The sequence below is a fragment of the Erpetoichthys calabaricus genome, chromosome 4 (genome assembly GCF_900747795.2).
Source record: "Erpetoichthys calabaricus chromosome 4, fErpCal1.3, whole genome shotgun sequence".
Lineage (NCBI taxonomy): Eukaryota > Metazoa > Chordata > Cladistia > Polypteriformes > Polypteridae > Erpetoichthys > Erpetoichthys calabaricus.
Window position 1 is genome coordinate 279842365 of NC_041397.2, and position 21156 is coordinate 279863520.

Here is a 21156-nt window from a genome sequence, read left to right on the forward strand (position 1 = left end):
GTGGGTTGGCACCCTGCCCGGGATTGGTTCCTGCCTTGTGCCCTGTGTTGGCTGGGATTGGCTCCAGCAGACCCCCGTGACCCTGTGTTCGGATTCAGCGGGTTGGAAAATGGATGGATGGATGGATCATTTAGCTGAATTCGATGCACTTCCCTGCTTGATCAAGGGTGTCATCATTTCCCACTTTCTCTAAAATGTTGAAAACACATGGGTCAGAGCTGCTGTAAATATATGCAAGTTCTCCCTTCAAGTTTTCTTTTATAAAACCAGAGTTTTGTGTGAAAAGTTGCATGTGTATACGCAGGTTTTATAAATCTGCACCCCAGTCTGTAATATGTATAAGAAAGTGAAATAAAAACTCAATATGAATACAGACCTTTTTCATCATCAAGTTAATCTATTTGTCCATTAGTCCATTTGAGGTTGCAGACAGATTGGCATAGTGTTGTACCACTTTGCTTTGAAAATGAAGGGTAGATGGAAGTAGGCCACCACCTAAGCCCTATGGTATTTTTCCACCCTGCCAACCAAATATGAAACGAACACACAACAAAAATGTTTAATGAAACTGGATATATTACACAATAAACATACAGAGCTATTTACAAACACAACAATGAAAGTGATAATAAGCAAATAAAGCGTACACCCCAGACAATATACACTATACAAAAATTACTTATTGCAATTCGTGTATGTAAATCCCAAACTTTAGTTTATTGGATTCAAAGGATATGATGGATATAATCCTACCACCAGTATCAGGTGGTTTTTACAGTCTTCGGAGACATGCCTCCTCCATGAAGAGCACTGAGGACAGGTATGGTGAAATTACTCACCACAGTTCCTTCACCTAATGGCAGGGTAAACCTTTCTAGACTCTTCTATGCAGTTCAAAAAAGGTCCTCTCGCTATCAGAGATAATCGAGTGATTGAAACTTTAGGATAAACCCTGTTTAATGTCCTGTTAATATGAAAAATGATAAATGGATAAAGAATTAAATATAATGTCATTCGTCATTCAGTGTAGCTCCTCCCAGCTAGAAAATGCCTTCCAAAGATGGAGCTCTATCCTATTCAGCAGCAGGTCCACAAATGAACAGCGACTTCCAGGAAGGTAAAGGTTTATGTACCTTGAGGGCTGGAAGAGGCGAGGCGTGCTGGGCTAAAACCTGGAAACAACGTCAGGCATCTTCCCGGGCATTCACTTTCATTCTAAAGGAAACAGAAACCGAGTTAGTGGTCTACTTCACCCTCAGTCTTCACCCTGTATTTCCCCATATGACTCCCCAGGGTCGCGTGTATAGCAATATGTTGATGTAGTAACCTAATAGAAATAAGCATTATTTTTTTTTTAACTGTGATTGCATGAACCATTCATATATTGTTCAATTTCCCGTTTAAGGGAGCATTACAACATCCTTAATGGTAAAATGACTTTCAGTTAAAGATTTTCCTTAGTTATACAGAGTACAAATGTAATAAACTATGGAATATTTCTCTATTAGAATACCAGTGTGCAATATTGTGCTTTTGGGGAATTGAACTGGCACAAGTGACAATCATAGATGGCTGTTTCTTAAGCTTAGTGACCCCATGGGATATCTTTTCTGGGCACCTTGTGTGCCAGAAACCATCAGCATCTTCTCCTGTATGATGGCTGTTTGGTGCCCATTCTGTACATGCTACATCCACACCTAATGTGAAATTGGTAGCAATATGCACCTTGTGCTGGCTGGGATTGGCTCCAGCGGACCCACGTGATCCTGTGTTAGGATATAGAGGTTTGGACAATGACTGACTGACTGACTGACTGACTGACTATTTAGAGCATTTACTCACCCACCACCATTCTATTTTTGAACTCCCTTATTTTCTTCAGGGAGCAACAGAGCAGAGACATGAGCACAATATGTATGCATAGATTTTCAGTAATATTGCTTTAACCATATAATTGGAATACTTGAGTCTACCCAGTCAGGGTTTGTCTCATGCCATGATCTTCCTGCTGTTCATGTAGACTTTGACCCCCAAATGAGATTGCATATAAAATGTACAGTACATACAAGTAATACAAATATAAAATATTATATATATATGAAAATGGTTGGATGGATGAATGAAAGCTTATAGGTATACTCCACCCAAAAATGTTAGCTAAGAAAAAAAATCTCATGGTTTTTATGGTGAACGGAGATAACAAAATTTCTCACAGAATGGGTGCCTGTGGAGACTAGTTCTGCACCACAGCAAACAAAATAAAAACATCCATGAAAACACCTCTGTTACTCATGTAACATAATCCACACGTCAAGTCAAGCTGTTTTATACTCAGAACAAAACACATGCATTTTTTGTAAAAGAGTATTAAATAAATACATTCTGAAAATCAGAGCAGTGCAGAGGAAATGATCACACGGGAATGAGCTTTTCAATTGAGGACAATACTATTGACCTGCTAAGGAGGTGGAGAGGTAAGTCTTTACTTCTGAATCTCTTTCATGTGAATATGTTATTTCTGCTTGCAGGGCTCTAATTTTGGAAATATTTATTTAAAATGCATATGTTTTACTTGTAGTGGTTTATGCAATATGAGTATCTTGAAATTTTTTATGGACAGTTTTAAATTGTTTGCTGTGGCCCACCACTGGTCTATAAGCACATGTTCTATCAGAACGTTTGTGATCTCCGTTCTCCATGAAAATATAACATTAAAACTTTTTTCTTCACTACAAACCACATAGGGTAAGAGGCATATATTAAAAAATATAATTTTTGGATGGAGTAGTCCTTTAAGATGTCAAAATTTCACAAATTTGTTTCTCTGACACCCTTTCACCTGTGGCTGAGTCTATAAATATATAACATACAGTGATTTTTATTTCTACTCAGCTGACTATCACACCGCCTCATGTCATTTGAATGGAGACACGCTTGAAAAATAAAAGGCATAGTTATGAACTTATGTAAAGGGTTCTCTGAAACAGAAAGAGAAGACTTTATCTGTAATTTATTATAGGCATTTTGACAGATTATCTTGAACAGGTGCCTGTGCTATCTTTTAATCATTGGTTCAATTAGCAGAGTTATGTTACACATTGAAAGTGTATATAATTGTTTAATTACAGTTCTTCTAAAATGTCACAGGAATGCGGTCTTAACTTTGGAGATCAGAGGATGACCTATAATGATGTGCTGTTTCTGAAAAGCCATTGCAGGGGTCAACCTCTTAACAGCTGATTCAACATCCCATTCATTTCTCCTGTTGCAGTGTTGTAATGTGTTAGAATTAGCCATGGCATTGTAGCTGTCTGCGACAAGGCATCACAAGTGTTCTTAAACCTATGCCCTAAAAAAATGCAGACGTGGAAAGTCCACTGAGTTATAATCTCACGATTTAAAACAACAAAAAGCATTTTTAATAGCAGTTTATTTTGAGTCAGCTCATGAGCATGTGTGGAAATACCATTCACTGTTCAGCATTCAGAACTTCCAACTCTCATTTGAGCAGGGGTCAGAGACTGCATTGTGGTCAAAAGAAGAAAGGATTCAAAGACAGCCTTAAAGCATACCCTATAAGGACAGATGAACATCACTAGCTGGGAGATTATAACTATGGAACGTTCCTTTCACTACATGGTCATTTCACTAGCTTAGACAAACCTTAAAGGCACTTCCATGAAGACTTTAGTGGTAGGGCTTTCTGTCCTCCTTTACCAGATTTGCAGCAGATTTTTAAACACCAAAGGAAACCCAGGTGAACTGTTCATTTCCCATCTACCCTGCATCCTAGATCTTACTCCACAGAACTTCCACCTCTTTGAAGCCCTCAAAGATGTCCTTCATGGGAAAAACATTGGGAGTAGTTATATACTGACCGAGTATAGAATTCAGACTGGATAAACAAGGGTGACAAGTTCTTGTTTCTTGTGTACCTGGCACTGTTGAAATTGATAGAGACTTCTTAAGAAATGACGAATGTAGCAAACATAAAATGGTTGAGCAATAATATTTTGAGCCAGACCTATTAAGAGAAACACATTTTATTTTATAAATGTATTCCTTGTAAATACAGTACTATTACACTTATTATAATGTTCATTAAGGTTATGGTCTGAGCAGGAGCATTGTCATTAAGCAGAAAAGGGATGGTTAAAAGCTTTCCTTGCCACTTTTCTTTAATTGTGTGCTGTAAACACCATATCAAATACTGTAAGTTTAATAGTGAACAGTTTTGTAGGTTTTTTGAGACATCAAATCAATATGCACTACAACCTCAGAATCATGAAAAATCTTGCCTGCACTGACTTGGGCCAGAGTTTGTTTGGTGTTGGAGAATCACCAGGCTTCCCTAGTTTTGACTTCTGCTTGGATGTGGTGACAGTTCACTTCAAGAATAAACATTCTGGGCAACCATATTCAATTGCTTATGAAAAATGCATTCTTTATTAGTGTATAGCGGTTGCCAAGATGCTCTGAATCATACTGTCCTAAATAGGTTTTGTTTATTATATTTTGGGAACCCCAGAAACACAATCTGCCTCAATTTGGCTCACAGTGTCACTTCAAACAGCAGCAAAAATTAATTGATAATAAAGAGTTTATTAAACAAGTAAAGAAGGCAAAAAACCAAACATGTACACAAAAGCCCACCCAAATTCTCCTGACTGCATCAGTTATTTCACAAACACTAGACAGATGACACCTGACGAAGCACTGGGCACAAAATGGTAAACGCTCACAGTAACAGCCCAAACACAGTCCAGTACAGTAAATGCAAATGACGGTGAAAATAAACAGATATCCCTAGTCAGCATCTTCCCACATGTTATAAAAAGTATTGTCCTACCATGATCCAGTAGTTGCATGTGGATATGTAGTGATTGGAAGTTCTTCCCAGACAAAGAAGTATTCCAATCAAGAGGAAATCACACGAACAAGCAGGCACGGGACAAAAACTTACAGTAAATACAGAAAAACTATAATCCCAGCTGGTGTATTTATAATCTAGTTGAGGGTAAAGTGTAGAAGCACAGATGATCACGATTCTTGTCACTGTTTTTCAGCTCCTTTTGAAACTCAACGCTTAATCTTTTTTCTTACCAGCAACCCTAGTCCTAATGCGATGCTGCCCAATGGCAAAGTACTCCTGGGGCTGCTGGGATTTGTAGTCCATTTAAGTAGCACTGCTACAAGTGTATCTTTAATCTCAACCATTATCAATCTTCAGTTCACCACTTTATCTGTTGTTGAGGTTGATGATTAGCCAGACCTTGGATCATCTTCCACGTGATGTCATGCTACAACAGAATTCAGCCATCCATCTGTTGACTGTGGTATATGAAGAGGAATGGCCCTGGTACACATTGACTTGGTGCGAATGAATCTCTGGAGGTGTATTGTTTCCTAGCATTAATAATTCAGGGATAGGACAGTATTTTACGTTGAAGTTTTCGGCGTCCAATTGGTTCGTAAAAACGGGGTAAATACTTTGAGCCATTAGTACCAATCTTTGGTCACTTTTAATTTCAGCATTCTATAATACCCTGTTCACGCTTAGAAACAAAATGTTTTGATCACCCCTTGTGTGTAGGTCAAATCCATTTAATAAGCATCCCTACCTTGCTGAGTTTCCAAGTTTCAGATGAACACAGAAATGTCCACCTGGTAATTTGTGCAGTCAAAATCTTTGAAATGTAATCATTTTAATGGATAGCCTGTTTTTCTGAATGCAGAAGTATTAAATATGTTTTTATTTTTTTGTCACACTTTCCCACTTGTTCGTTGTTACTTGGCCACAGTAACACAGATAAAACTCAGTTTTCATTTCAAGTTCCACAGTACCGTTCTCAGATTGTTTTCTAATAGTGTGTAATATGCTAAAAGTGGTAAACTGTTTCTGTTGGGCATGTGTGGTTTGTGAGCCACAGGTAATGATTGTTGATAGAGAAAGCACTAAGTAAATTTAAATGCTGAAAGCAGAAGGAAAACACCTGTAAAAAATGAATTTTTTTAAAGTACCACTGCTCTAAATGGTTCCTAAAATGTGTAAAGTAGCCAGAGCCTTGCGAAATCTTGTTGAAATAAATACAGTGAAATATTTGAGTGTTTCAAGGTGTAGTGTTTCTTGGCTGCTGCAGAGAATTTAGGAAACGACTGTACTTACAGCATAGGTAACATCACAATGGGTGTTCACAGGCAGAAATAAATGTCTGATCACATGACAATCATATGACAAAGGTTTCCAAAAAGGTTTCCCTTTCCACACTGCCATACACTCGGGAGAGCGTTTTCGAAAAGATTTGTGAAGGTGGTCGAAAATACTGTTTCACTATGGATGGAAGTCCTGAACAAATTAAAAAAAAATGAGTTTTCAAATTTATATGTGTTAGTGTAAACTAGACTAGAATTACACAGCTATGTAAATGAGATGCTTTGTAGAAAGGTTATTGCAGCTGGAATTACTGCAGCCACATGAGCTGATGAATTACATTCCTGAAACATTCTGGATAAAGATTTTTTTATTTACAAATAATTTAATAATTTAAACATTTAGAAAAAAAATTAATATATTTTTTTATAAATTTACCATTAGATTTTTAAGCAAATTGCCTAAGTACTATGTAGAAAGTACAGTTATTGGTTGCATAAACTTCATTGGAATGTTGCAGGACACCAACACAATTCGACCGGCATTTTAATGTATTTGTAACAAACTAAAGAGCAGAGCTTTAAGCTGAGCTCAGATGGTGGAAGGCATCCAGCAAAGATTTTTGTTTCTTATTCTTTCTTGAAGTCTCCTTGTTATCTTCTTCTTTGGCAACGCCCAGTTTCACACAGTTGAATGGATGCCCTCATTCACATTTGTCTGCCCTGAAAGTTTCAGTCACTCCTCCCAGGCTCTCTTAAGATGTTTTGCCAGGGACTGCTATTGATCGGTGTGAAAGGCAATTCCCAGACGGTTTTCTCCCCCATCCTCCCTCGGTAAATGCTTCAGATTTGCTACCAGGGCCAGCATGCTTTGTACTTTATGCACATGCCAAAACACGACCACTCTACTGCAGTGTGGCTTCATTGCTACACTAAAACAAGAAAGACATTAGATAACTGATTCATTTGGGAACCTGGCATTCTTGGTCAATTTGTCACGTATAATGACATCCTTGCTCTACCAAAGGCTTGTTAGTCTCAGTTATTTGGTGCACTGTTTGAATTTCGGTCAGGTTGTTCTCTTTGTGCAGTCAGAGTGATTTCAACCTGTTCTTCTGTTTCTCTTTTTTCTTCTTTGAAATTCATGCTGTTTCTTATTTCACAAAGAAGAAGATTCAGAACTGAAGTGTAAATATAAACAGCTGGAGACATTTGTTACATTCGAGATCTTCCCTGGCTTCGATAAATTTGTATAAATGACTTTATATAACACCTTGCAATAGAAAATACCATTCAAAGGCTCTTTACATGTATTTTATTTCTGTAGCTGTGTATTAGAAGTATTATATATATATTTATTGTGACTTACTCAGGATCACACAACAAGTCAGTTGTAGTAGCCTTTATAGGTTTTTTTTTAACTCCTAGTTGGTCGCACTGACCAAGTGAACTATATTCAGAATGGATCACACATTTCTACAGTCCAGTCAATGGCAGAGAAGCACAGGGAGGGAGTTATATGATTGTAGGCAACTGGAAACCTTGTGGTTAACACTTTATCACCTTAGCCCCAAGGCCACACTCACCAAGTGCAAAATAAATAACAGAAATAACACATTTCTACAATTTGAGTCCTGGCAGCTTATGTGACTCACTCAGGATCATAAGCAGAGTTAATGGAGAGACTTCACTTGCAGCCTTGTGGTTAGTAATCTACCTCGTTAAGTAATAGGGGGCAATACTTCCCAAATATACACTTATTTTAATGGATCATACATTTCTTCAGTTTCAGCACAGCCATGATTGTTGCTTAGGGTCATGCAGCGAAGTGGTCTGATCCCGGTTGTAGTCCGGTGACTAAACCAATAAGGGTCACACAGCCTTGTACTTGTGGCTGCTGGGATTGAATCTGGTGAAAAGAAAAAAACAGAGTGTAGAAGAATGGGATTCCATGTTAATAAAGATCTGTTGCAGTACCAAAGATATTATGGCCATTCTATGTTAATTGGGTTTTTTTTTTTCTATATGGGCTACAAGCTATTTTTAAATGAAGTGAGTTTTATTTAAATTTCGTTAAAGGATGAAACATAACAAGCAATGAGTGTTGTTGTCTCTTAAAGATACCTCTTTTAATTTGATTGTCCAAAAGACAGCAGACCTCAGGGTTCGCCAGTGGTTTCTCATCCTCCAGTCTAGGAAAACCGATGGAACAAAAGCTAGTGGTGATGCCACACTTTTTACCTTCCCCATATTTGTCCAGCATAAGCCCCTAAGACCCTCATGGATTTAAATAGTACTTTAAAATGACAACCTGTGACCACTGGTGGAGCAAAATGAAGAGGAACAGCGAACACATTCAGTGCACAACTCTACAGCTGGAGGTTTTTTATTTGATAATATTATACCAGATTTTCCACCTAAAGCCATTCCTCCTCATTTTTTGTCTGTGTATTATACAGCAACTTTTTATTACTATCGTTCTGTTTACAAAAAAAACCCAAACATGTAGTACATCCAGACAATTCCTGTAGACCAATTTTCAAGTTTCAGTTCAGATCATCAGAGCAGGCACAGACATGTACTGTATATTCAAACTGTGTACATTTAGTAGACCTATTTTTAGAATAGATTCTAGACTCAGTCTGTCAAAATTGTTCTGATCACACTTTTTTGATTTCAGGTTATACAAAGCTGCCTTTTGAATCTGTTTTTGATTTAACATTTTTGTGTATGGGCTTTTTATTTTGTCTAGTATTACAGTGTTTCCCCGAAAATAAGACCGGGTCTTATATTAATTTTTGCTCCAAAAGATGCACTAGGACTTATTTTCAGGGGATATCTTATATTTATTCATGTACAACAATATACATTCATCCAAATACAGTCATGTCATCTTCTCCTGGAATATCATCATAACGCTCCACATTCAAACCCTGAATTCCAGCCTGAATTTCTTGCTACTCCAGCCGCTTTTAGGATCCTCCAAGATCATTGTGCGTTTGATGAATGGTTTGATGTGGTGAAGCAAAATGCCAACATACAAATGCAATCGTGGTGTTTTTATATTCAAGCGTTGCATATTCCCCAAAGTAATGAAACGATATTTTTTAAAAGTCTCACATACCATCTTCTGTGCCGTCTTCTTTTTTTTTACATTTACAACACCGTCAGAATGTATGGCGGCGTATTTAAGCCACAGAGAAAAAAATAACGACATAATGAAAATGTCTATTTTGTGATTAAAGTAAAAATTTCTGCTTTTACCTCGAAATGTCCTCTTTAACCTTGTAGTTTACTTTATCATTAAAGCAGACTGTCGTAAACGTCATCTTAAAACTGACCCAGTTGTTAAATCGCTACGTGCTTCTGGAGCTTCCTCCTAAACTCACAGCAGCAATCGCCCCACAGAACACTTTACATTTATGATATTCCAGCTCTCTGCACATTTGGAATTCTTAGATTTATACTTGATATCACTTTCATGATGAAATGCATTAAAATATTTATGTTACATTTTACAGATAAATCTTTAACTTTCTTTAAATAATGAATACTGTTAATAGTTTCACATATAGGGGTGGCACGGTGGCAGAGTGGTAGCGCTGTTGTCTCGCAGGGAGTCACGTCCCTTGTGATTCCTGCCTGGAGTTTGCATGTATTCCTGGTGGGTTTCCACTGTGTCCTCAGTTTTCTATCCAAAGATATGAAGGTTTGGGGATTTGGTGAAGCTACAATGATGTTAGTGTATGTGAGTGTTTGTGTTCACCTTGCGATGAGCTGATGCCTCGTCCAGGGATTTTGTTTCTGTCTTGCGCCAATGCTGCTGGAATGAGCACATCCCTAAACTGATGTATGTAATCATTAAACATCCTTTTCAGAGATATTGTGGCAAGGTATCCTCGGAATTTAATGGATGTTTTGGGCACACGCGTCGTATCGCGTGAAGTATAAACCTGGCCTTAGGCGCCTTCCTAGGGCTTATTTTTGGGGTATGGCTTATATTACAGAGCAGCCTGAAAATCATGCTAGGGCTTATTTTTGGAGTAGGTCCTATTTTCGGGGAAACACTGTACTTGTTCAAGTTAATTTAAACTTTATAACGTGAAGTGAACAATGAAATGTGGTTCGATTCTCACCATTTTACTTGTAAGGTCTGTCCTGATGAATGTTTAGGTGAGCTTATTATTTTTAACCACAAAAAATTTACAAGAAATAAGTGCATGTGAAAAGTGCTGAATGGTTTTGAAACCACCTTTTTGAGTCTTATTCTTCTTCTTCCTCTTCATCTTCTCCCACTACTTTGTGGGGTTGATGTGCTTCATCAACCGTCTCCCTACAACTTGGTCCTGCACCTCCTCCCCAGTCAGACGTTTTTACTTCAAATCATCTTCCTCCACTTTGGCCTCCCTCGCTTTCTCTTCCCTGTATTTTCATTCCCATCACTCTTTTGCCCACATATTCATTGTCTCTCCTTATCACATATCCATGCCACTTCAGCCTATCTTCCAGTACTTTCTTTGATATCTCCTCCACATTTGTTGTATCCCCGATTGTCTCATTTCCTATTTTGTCCTTTTTTGTAATTCCACACATCCATCTTAACATTCTCATTTCTGCCACATCTAACCTCTTCTCCTGCACTCTGTTTACTGCTCATGTCTCAGCTCCATATATCATGGCTGGTCTTATCACTGTCTTAAAAACCTTACCTTTAACCTTTGCCTTAACTCTTTGATCACACAATACTCATGATACCTTCTTCCAATTATTCAATCCACACTGCACTCTATGAGTTATCACTGCATTTAGTTTTCCATCTTCGGCTACCACTGATCCTAGATATTTAAACTTCTCCACTCTTTTCAATTGCTCTCTCTGCAGGTCAACTTCTGAATCCTGATCATCATGAAATCTCAAATATTTTGTCTTCTTCATATTTTTTTCAATCATCTGTCTTCTAAAGCCTTTCTCCATTCTTCCAACTTCCTCTCCACATCCTCTTTTCTGGTGCTACATACCTCATTGTCAAAATTACCATTAGAATGCCACAAAGGCAAATTTATCAGAGCAAAAGACATGATAGATATGGGTGATTACAAATTCTGAAAATGAGGACCTTTAGGATAGCCAGTCATGTTGATCTCACTTATAAATGCATTACTGTATGTTTTAGGAGAAAGGCAAATGAACTCCGAGTCGGCACTCATCATCTTCGGAAGTTTTATCAATTCTTTTTGATCAGCTTCTTGGAAGCCCAGTTCACAGTACCATTCAGCTGTAGATCTGGACGATTTTTCACATTTTATACCTGTGAGGATGGACTGGTTTGTGAATTTTGGGAGAAGTTGAAGAGATTATGTGCTGCCTACTTCATATCACATCAGAACACCAGCTTTGTACACAACGATAACAAGAAGCAGAAATTCTCAAAACATAACTTCAGCTCCAGCTAGTCGGACATTAAAACTTCAGCTACTCAGCATTAGTCAGGATATGAGCATATAGTACATATGCGTTTCTGGTGTTAACGTCAGCTTTGATTTGAACTGCTTAAGGTCTGAGCAGTTATAATTTACTGAACAAAAGCAATCCTTAAAGCAGACAATTTAGGAAAAGGAAGAGATATATTTTGCTCAAAGAGATATAGAGAACATTTGGAAACTAAAAACAAATAAAAGTCTTAGGCCAGACCATATTAACAGGAGACTGTTGAAACCTTTTGCAGAGAAGTTCAGCCTCAATTTTTAAATTTAACTTTCAGGTTATCATTAGAGCAGCAGAAGGAACCCAAACTGTATTAACAACAAATGCTGTAACTGAAAAAAGACCCCCCAAAACCTTAAATGAACTCTGACTAGTGGCCTTGGCATCACTGGTTATGAAATCATTTGAGAAACTTATAAAGAGGAAGCTGATAGAAAAAGCTTGGGATTTATTAGATCAATTTCAGTGTGCTGACCAGGCTAATGGAGGGACAGATGGTGTTGTTGTTACTTGGCTTCAACATTTGTATAAGCACTTGGAGGGCATCAAGACTTATTCAAGGCCTCTGTTTATAGACGTCTCATCATTAACACCATCCAGCCACATTTTCTTATCGATTTCAATTTGGATTTTAACTTGATAGGGTGACTGAGTGACATTTTAACAGACTGAAGTCAAAGAGTGAAGGTAAATGTCTGCTGTTGTCATCCATAGGGTCCCCACAGGGGTTTGTTCTTTCACCGCTCTTGTACATTCTCTACACTAATAGTTTGTACAGTAAATTTGAAAATTTTTATTTAAATTGCTGATGATTTGGTAGTTTTAAGCCTACTTAATAAAAATGGAATAAGTCTTGCTCTAATATTAGACTATTTTGCTAGTTGGCATGATGATTATTTTCTACAAGGTAATGTTCAGAAACAAAGAACTAATAATTGATTTTAGAAGGAATATTTGACCACAAGGAATAACCGTGAAAGACTAGGCAACTCAAAAACTGTTTTTAATCAAAACACAGAAGCAGTTTGCAAAAAGAGACTACAATGCCTCTAAGGTCTAAGGGCACTAAACTTTTTTAGTGTGAATTCTAACATTATGCCAATTTTTTATAGATTTTGTCTATCTATCTTAATGTATAATCTGCTGACTTGGCTTGGAAAATGTTAATGTTAGCAGCAACAAATTTTAAAATGGAGCAGTACAACAGAAAGATCTCAACAGTCAAAGCTGAGATGTGTGTAATAAGCAAGGACCGAGGAAAACAGAGTTTGCACTATCAGACAGGCCTCACCCACTTCATTCACAATCCCAGTGGTCTCCATCAGGTCACAGGTTCAGGTTTCCAAGGATAAAAATAGTAAACATCTTATGTCTCAGTAGAAGCAAAATAAATATATCAAATTAATTATATAAAAGATTTCTCTGTATCCCAAATTAATGAAAATTTAGATAATTAATTAAACACCCGATGATACCATAATCAAGCTGTCAACAAATCATAAGGAAAAAAGGGCTGATCCAAGGCAAGTTATGCATTTCATCAACCCAGTATTATCAAAGTGATAAATAAAGATAACCCACTCATAAATCAAAAATAAATGTGGGATATTGGATATCAGATACCATCACCATATTTGATACCACTTTAGTAAACATCCACAAAATCAAATTGTGGGTTGAACAGCTAAAGTATTTGTCAATACGTTGGTCAAGTCTTAATGTTGGTTAACTCTTCGAGAATTGAATATTTTTTCTGAAAAGCACACAAAGCAATGGTTTCACACAGAGATCAACATCAAACTTCTGTTGCTGCGTGCTCTAGCCACCAGTTCGCCAGGAATGCGTAGGAAGCTGGGTGCCAGGCTGTCTTTCTGTGGCGGGGGGCAGTAGCGGTGGTTACAGTCACAGTGCATTGCAATGTGGTTTGTACCTCTTGACATTTTAAGTGGTGGTCCTCACAGGCGAATGTTGCTGTAGAAGCGTCAGCTACATGAACGTGTTTGGCACCACAATCAGCTGATGCTTGTACCCCACATTCGTTTTCAATGACTTGTATCAAAATCGGAGTCTGACAGGTCAGAATCCAATTCAGCGATAATATGCAAAACGTCATCCACAGAGTATTTTACTTTAAACATCCTCTTTGATCTCTCACCAGATGTCAATGCTATTTTTGCCGTTGTTTGCTCCTCACTACTCACGTGAGCGCAGGGAATCTCAGTCAAACCAATGAAACTAAGTTTTCTTCTAGCAAAGAGAATCCAACTAAAATACAGTATAATGTTGGGTTTGGTCACTGTTTACAGTTGATTACCACCGTCAACCCCTCCTTTTGACAAAAGTCTACATGCACCCTGAAAGAGTTAAATATTTACTTGTAGTAGTTACTATGTGATGTTATACCACAAGTATTATGTTTAATGCTGTATTTTATTTACTTATATAAAATGTATGTTTGATGGCTGAGTTCTTGTTTGCTGTGTTTTTAATATCCTTGCTGTAAAAAACCTGATGACAAACCAAATTTCCCTTTTGGGACAACAAACTTCAATTGAATTAAAAAAATGAACCTGGAATTATGACTGCTAATCTAGGACTATACTATTTAAAGTACATGAAAACTATTTAAAATCAGACATGTTTTCTCCATCTGCTGCTGACGCTCAGGCTGTTATTAATGTAATAATGTCTCCAGCCGAGGTAGCAAATCCAAATGCCACCAACTTAATTATGGAAAACTTTAATCTCTGACCTCTCTGTGACCATCTGCCAGATTTTTTGCAGTATGCTTACTGTCAAATTGAAGGTGGAAGTTCTTTTGCTGAAATGACTGAGATACTACAGGAAATTTTTGAAAGGGCTATCTGGGATGTTGTTATTAAATAAGAAAGAAAATCAACAGGTCTGCTGTGGACATTTCTGGATAAATACATTTGAATGAGAATTTAACACAACATGAATTTCTAAAGCCGGCAAATCCCAGCAGCACTTAGGTACAACGTCAGAAAACAGCACTGAACAGGAGACCGCATTCACACAGGGCCAATTTGGAACTGTCAATTAAATTTACCTGGATTTCTTTGTAGATGTGTAAGCTAAAGTGGATTACCTGGAGGAAAACCCTACAGACACATGGAGAATGTGCAGACTCCAAACTGACAATGGTGTCTGTAAAGCAAAAGCTCTAACTCCTGCACCACTGCTGTCCTTATGTGAAGATCTAGACATTCCAAAATTAGAGGATTAATTACTCAAAAATTAAAATGCCTTTAGTAACCACTGAATAAAACTACTATTTCAGAAAAACTCGCCAATTTAGATTTTAATGCATTTTGTATTTAAGTGAGTGTTTTTCTGTCTTACTCATTGTCTGTCATTTACATGTGAAACACATGAATACAGTAATCCCTCCTCCATCGCGGGGGTTGTGTTCCAGAGCCACCCGCGAAATAAGAAAATCCGCGAAGTAGAAACCATATGTTTATATGGTTATTTTTATATTGTCATGCTTGGGTCACAGATTTGCGCAGAAACACAGGAGGTTGTAGAGAGACAGGAACGTTATTCAAACACTGCAAACAAACATTTGTCTCTTTTTCAAAAGTTTAAACTGTGCTCCATGACAAGACAGAGATGACAGTTCTGTTTCACAATTAAAAGAATGCAAACATACCTTCCTTTTCAAAGGAGTGCGCGTCAGGAGCACTGAATGTCAGAAAGTGAGAGAAAACCAAACAAATCAATAGGGCTGTTTGGCTTTTAAGTATGCGAAGCACCGCCGGTACAAAGCTGTTGAAGGCGGCAGCTCACACCCCCTCTGTCAGGAGCAGGAAGAGAGAGAGAGAGAGAGAAAGACAGAGGAAAACAAACAGTCAAAAATCAATACGTGCCCTTTGAGCTTTTAAGTATGCGAAGCACCGTGCAGCATGTCGCTTCACGAAGCAGCTGCACACAGAAGGTAGCAACTTTTTCAGCATTTTTAGACGAGTGTCCGTATCGTCTAGGTGTGCGAACAGCCCCCCTGCTCACACCCCCTACGTCAGGATCAGAGAAAGTCAGCGCAAGAGAGAGAGAGAGAAACAAAAGTAAGTTGGGTAGCTTCTCAGCCATCTGCCAATAGCGTCCCTTGTATGAAATCAACTGGGCAAACCAACTGAGGAAGCATGTACCAGAAATTAAAAGACCCATTGTCCTCAGAAATCCGCGAAGCAGAAAAAAATCAGCGATATATATATAAATATGCTTACATATAAAATCCGCGATAGAGTGAAGCCGCGAAAGGCGAAGCCCGATATAGCGAGGGATCACTGTATATGAATTGCAGCATAATTGAACTTTTTACGAAGTATAGGGAAAGTATTGCAATTATCCAAAAATTCGACCTTGAGTTTTTGAAGAATCTTGACGTTTTAGACCTCCCTGAGTCCGATTTACTTTCTCGTTGGGAAAGTATGGTAATCGTCCAAAAATTCGACCTCGAGATTTTGATAAATATCGATGTTTTAGACCTCCTTGAGTTTGAAAATACAATTTTTTGGAATTATGTCTGTGTGTCTGTCTGTGTGTGTTTATGTAAACACGATAACTTGACTACGCTTTCCCTTAGGTCAACAAAATTTTGCCTACAGGTATTAGGTACAAAACCTAGATTTCTTTCAACTTTTAAGATATTTCCGCTAACCGAAAGTGGTACTTTTTTATTCATGCAGCTGCAGACTCTGATTTATTCAACTCTACTTTTATAATAATTATTCAATATATTATTAATTTGATTTAATTTGTTGTTTGTGGTTCTTTAATGTACATAATATAAAAATATAATCATTATTTTATGGTTTACTCCTCAAATATCCATCTCCATATTTGGGCATACGAGAAAGTCTAGGGGAGACCACTCCCGATTTTCTTATGAGATTTTTACCATTTTTATTGCCTTAAAATTAATCTTGCGCACCTATGGTTTTCTGTATATTTCCAAGTGCATTTCATGTGCGCAAAATAAGAAACAAGTCCATCAACACTTTCCAACTGAGTACCCTTTTACTGGTAACATGCCAGACAGGAGTACTAGAAACCATTTGCATTAGGACACACAGTGAGTCCGTGTGGGCAACTTGACTTTCAAACTTGTGTCTTCCTCTCCGATATTTTAACTACTTGGTCAGCTGTTCATTTTAGGACATTATTTCAGTTACGCATATTCTATATTTCTATTCGGAACTTGCTCATGAACATTTAGTTCTGTTCAAGCAGAGAATTTTGGGAGAACATTTTTTTGAAAGAAGGCTGTGCTACAGCTGCACCCATAATCATGAAATTTCGATGAACTTTGACATTTCATGTATTTGTAGACTAAAAATTATTTTTGCACATAGTTGTCTCTCGTGATGTAAAGCACTGTATTCTGTTCATATTGATGCCCACTGTTAATGGCTCTTAACTAGTTCTCAAAATAATGAAAGTGTTTTACAATTCACCAAAGAAAAGAAAGGCATAAAAGCTATGAATGCAAATCAAATACATAGAAAAAAGAGAGATATCAAAAGGAAGACAATACAGTAATCCCTCCTCTATCGCGGGGGTTGCGTTCCAGACCCCCCCCCCCCCCCGCGAAAGGTGAAAATCCGCGAAGTAGAAACCATATGTTTATATGGTTATTTTTATATTGTCATGCTTGGGTCACAGATTTGCACAGAAACACAGGAGGTTGTAGAGAGACAGGAACGTTATTCAAACACTGCAAACAAACATTTGTCTCTTTTTCAAAAGTTTAAACTGTGCTCCATAACAAGACAGAGATGACAGTTCCGTCTCACAATTAAAAGAATGCAAACATATCTTCCTCTTCAAAGGAGTGCTCGTCAGGAGCAGAGAATGTCAGAGAGATAGAGAGAAAAAAGCAAACAATCTGAAATCAATAGGGCTATTTGGCTTTTAAGTATGCGAAGCACTGCCAGACAACGCAGCTGCTAGGAAGGGAGCAATGTAATGGTAGCCTTTCAGCATTTTTTTAGAGGAGCGTCCCTATCGTCTAGTGGTGCAAACAGCCACCCTGCTCACACCCCCTCCGTCAGGAGCACAGAAGGTCAGAGAGAGTGAGAGAGAGAGACAGAGAAAAACAAACAATTAAAAATCAATACGTGCCGTTCGAGCTTTTAAGTATGCGAAGCACCATGCAGGAAGCATATCGCTTGACAAAACAGCTACATTTAAGCCCAGCAAGGAAGAGAGCAATGTGAAGGTAATCTTTCAGTGTTTTTTGAGGAGTGGCCGTATCTTCTAGGGGTGCGAACAGCCCCTGTGCTCACAGTATATTTGTGGAGTTTTATTTAATACGTAATACATGCTCTGATTGGGTATCTTCTCAGCCATCTGCCAATAGCGTCCCTTGTATGAAATCAACTGGGCAAACCAACTGAGGGAGCGTGTACCAGAAATTAAAAGACCCATTGTCTGCAGAAATCCGCGAACCAGCAAAAAATCTGCGATATATATTTAAATATGCTAGCATATAAAATCCGTGATAGAGTGAAGCCGCGAAAGTCGAAGCGCGATATAGCGAGGGATTACTGTAATTTTAATCAAGTAAGTCATTCCATCCATTCACATTTTATTCCAGTTTAGGGATTCAGGAAGACAAAGCCTGTCCTGGCAATGCTGGCTACTAAGGAGTGGACTTTCGTCCATCACTGGTTATACCCACACACAAACATACTAGACCATCAAGTTAGACGTTAACCAAACATGGAAGCTTTCTTGGGATGAGTGAAATGGGAGTGTGTGTAACTGTTTGACACCATTCAATATTTGAATCAGTTAAATGGCATTGCACACTTTAGGTGGCACCACATCTTATTTGAATTAATTTGCAATATTCTTTAATTTACTCTGATAGAAAGAGCTGGTGGTCTCCAGGTCATAGTTCCCTTTTGATCTCTTTCATGTATTTTCACTTTAGGCGGTGAAGACTGTAGTTTATTGCATATTGAAGATAATCATGAATATCAAGATCTATGCTAAATTACACCAAAATGGCAAAATACGAGAACATTTAACGAAGAGGACAAGTGTAACATATACCAAACAGAAACTGGTGATTCCCTTTACAATATAATTCAAGGGACATGCGTTTTGTTGGGTGGCACAATGAGGTGGTAGATAACATTACCAATTGACAGCAGCTGGACATCCTGCCGGGGTGCATTCCATATGGATTTTCCTTGTTGTGTCCATATTTCTTCCAGGCACTTTGCTGAACTCTTTTAACATGTACTCAGGTAAATGGCAGCCATAAATTAGACTTTAAATGTACCACATTTCTTTTTTTTATGGCATCCTCTATATGCATTAATCAACATGCTAGAAGCTAAAACAACAAGTACACAGTCAAATTTAAAAACCAAAGAGTATAATAAACTCATAATAGATATAAAATAGAAAAAAACAGAAGCAAACGTAGATCTGGCGTTCAGCCCCTCTTGTTCTTTACTGACAGGCCTTCTTCTCGCTGCTATCCTGCTCCTTATACAAATCATAACTTCATCCCAGACTTCTTCTTTCCTCTTTTGGACTGCTGTTACAGTAATCCCTCCTCCATCGCGGGGGTTGCGTTCCAGAGCCACCCGCGAAATAAGAAAATCCGCGAAGTAGAAACCATATGTTTATATGGTTATTTTTATATTGTCATGCTTGGGTCACAGATTTGCGCAGAAACACAGGAGGTTGTAGAGAGACAGGAACGTTATTCAAACACTGCAAACAAACATTTGTCTCTTTTTCAAAAGTTTAAACTGTGCTCCATGACAAGACAGAGATGACAGTTCAGTCTCACAATTAAAAGAATGCAAACATATCTTCCTCTTCAAAGGAGCAAACAAATCAATAGTGCTGTTTGGCTTTTAAGTATGCGAAGCACCACGGCACAAAGCTGTGGAAGGCGGCAGCTCACACCCCCTCCGTCAGGAGCAGAGAGAGAGAGAGAGAGAGATAGAGAGAGACAGATAAAAAAATCAATACGTGCCCTCCGTGCAGCATGTCGTTTCAGGAAGCAGCTGCAGCTGCACAAAAGATAGCAATGTTAGGTGTGCGAACAGCCCCCCTGCTCACATCCCCCTACGTTAGCGCAAGAGAGAGAGAGAGAAAGTAAGCTGGGTAGCTTCTCAGCCATCTGCCAATAGCATCCCCTGTATGAAATCAACTGGGCAAACCAACTGAGGAAGCATGTACCAGAAATGAAAAGACCCATTGTCCGCAGAAACCCGCGAAGCAGCGAAAAATCTGCGATATATATTTAAATATGCTTACATATAAAATCCGCGATGGAGTGAAACCGCGAAAGGCGAAGCGCGATATAGCGAGGGATTACTGTACTTCATTTTATATGTCCTTCTGCCATTTTTCAGCCACTCTAGGGTTAAACTTAAAACGACTATATGCTTCTAAGTGGTCTTTGGGGATGTTACACTCTTGATCAAGCAATTTAAAGTTTAATGTCCTAAAACCTTCTATTCTGCCTTCTCAGTCCAGGGCCCAATTTCACACAAGGGAGTTTCTCCATTATAACATCATCCCAAGTCCAAGGTTTGAAGGTTCTCTTTGACTCCATGCCACATGTCGTTCTGAGGACAGTAAAGCACCCTCATGAAGACTCCATGCCATGTCTTTTGAAGACATGAAAATGATTTGCCAGTGTTGAGTAAGAGTAAACAATGCTTGTACCAATTTTATAATAACAAATTATAAGTCTTCATTTATTGACAAGGAACACTTCAGATGCTTACATTAATTTGTTTATTTTCTATTGTCAAAATAATATTAGCAAATAATATGCTTTTATTGACTTTAAAATTAATTGCTTTGATTTAATTTGAAAAGAATATTAAGAAATTATGACTGTAGGATTGTTTGGGGGCTTTATTTAAGATGTACCACAATATCTTCTTGAGTTTATTAAACCAACTCACCTCTTTGCTTGCATGTGTAGATATTATGGTCTGATGTTTTGTATTTCTTATTTTCTATTTTTCAGAATAATGGATCTTTGGTTTGGTGTCAAAATCACAAGCAATGCTCCAAGGTAAAGTAAAACGTATCCTACCATGTTTGTAACTTACTTATCGAGAGAATGATCAGTGTCTCCTATGCCTAATGTCCACAGCTTGTTTGACCTTGCAGTACTGCTGGCTTGGTGTTTGAAAAGTGTTATTTTAGCTAAGAGGAAGTTATTGATTTTTTTTATTTTATGCACTAATTTGTGTGGAGGCATCATCTTGAGAGTGCCTATGAGTAGAAATATACAAAGTTTTTAGAAAGTACACAAAGAGCCAAAAAAATGTGTTCAGAAAGCAGCACTAGTAACATCCTGCATATGGAAGACAGCAGGAGTCCATCATTCTGCAAACTGTGGTCTTGAACTGGACTAAGGGCAATGCACGGAGAGTTGTCTTGAAGGTGACATTTGCCTGTCTTAGACTTGGAAGAGACGTAAAGCAAGGAGGTGGGAGCATCTGATTTACTCATTTC

At 38.1% G+C, this 21156-nt stretch overlaps 1 protein-coding gene across 1 annotated transcript in view; it reads left to right on the plus strand.

The window, feature by feature from the left end:
- The window catches only part of LOC114650923 (anosmin-1), a 288549-nt gene that overhangs the window by 33251 nt on the left and 234142 nt on the right, over window positions 1-21156 (plus strand). Inside the window, exon 2 of the mRNA XM_051927220.1 lies at window positions 20663-20710. Within this exon, the coding sequence (XP_051783180.1) occupies window positions 20663-20710 (48 nt within the window). The remainder of the gene's footprint in view (window positions 1-20662; window positions 20711-21156) is intronic.